Below are 371 nucleotides of genomic sequence, written 5' to 3' on the forward strand. Positions count from 1 at the left end.
ATGGAGAATCTTAAAACATGATACATCCGGTATTACCTGGAAATTCAGGGAAGGGGATACAGATATAAAAGAATTTCATATCTTCCACACACAACAAAAAACCCTTGGCTTTTTTATTCGAATTAAATTTACAAAATTAAATGATTTTTTTCTTATTGTTTCTCTAAATAAATTTTTTTAAAGTATTGGTTTGGGTTTTAATGGCTATAGATTTTAGGTAGGTTTTTCGCATTTCTTAGGAAAAAGGATGCACAAAAGTCTTAAAATAAATTTTTTTAGACTAGAGGTCTAAGGGAGGGAAACAGACATTAAAAAGAAACGCTTATATAATTATCCATTTTTACGCATTCGATATATATATCTTTTATCTA

General features: G+C 27.8%; 1 protein-coding gene across 1 annotated transcript in view; it reads right to left on the reverse strand.

Annotated features, from left to right (window-relative positions):
* Positions 1 to 10: 10 nt before the first annotated feature.
* LOC119582370 overlaps positions 11 to 371 on the reverse strand; it is a 6,847-nt gene continuing 6,486 nt past the window's right edge. Inside the window, exon 5 of the mRNA XM_037930583.1 lies at positions 11 to 36. Within this exon, the coding sequence (XP_037786511.1) occupies positions 11 to 36 (26 nt within the window). The remainder of the gene's footprint in view (positions 37 to 371) is intronic.

This window comes from Penaeus monodon, chromosome 15 (assembly GCF_015228065.2).
Source record: "Penaeus monodon isolate SGIC_2016 chromosome 15, NSTDA_Pmon_1, whole genome shotgun sequence".
In the NCBI taxonomy this organism is placed as follows: domain Eukaryota; kingdom Metazoa; phylum Arthropoda; class Malacostraca; order Decapoda; family Penaeidae; genus Penaeus; species Penaeus monodon.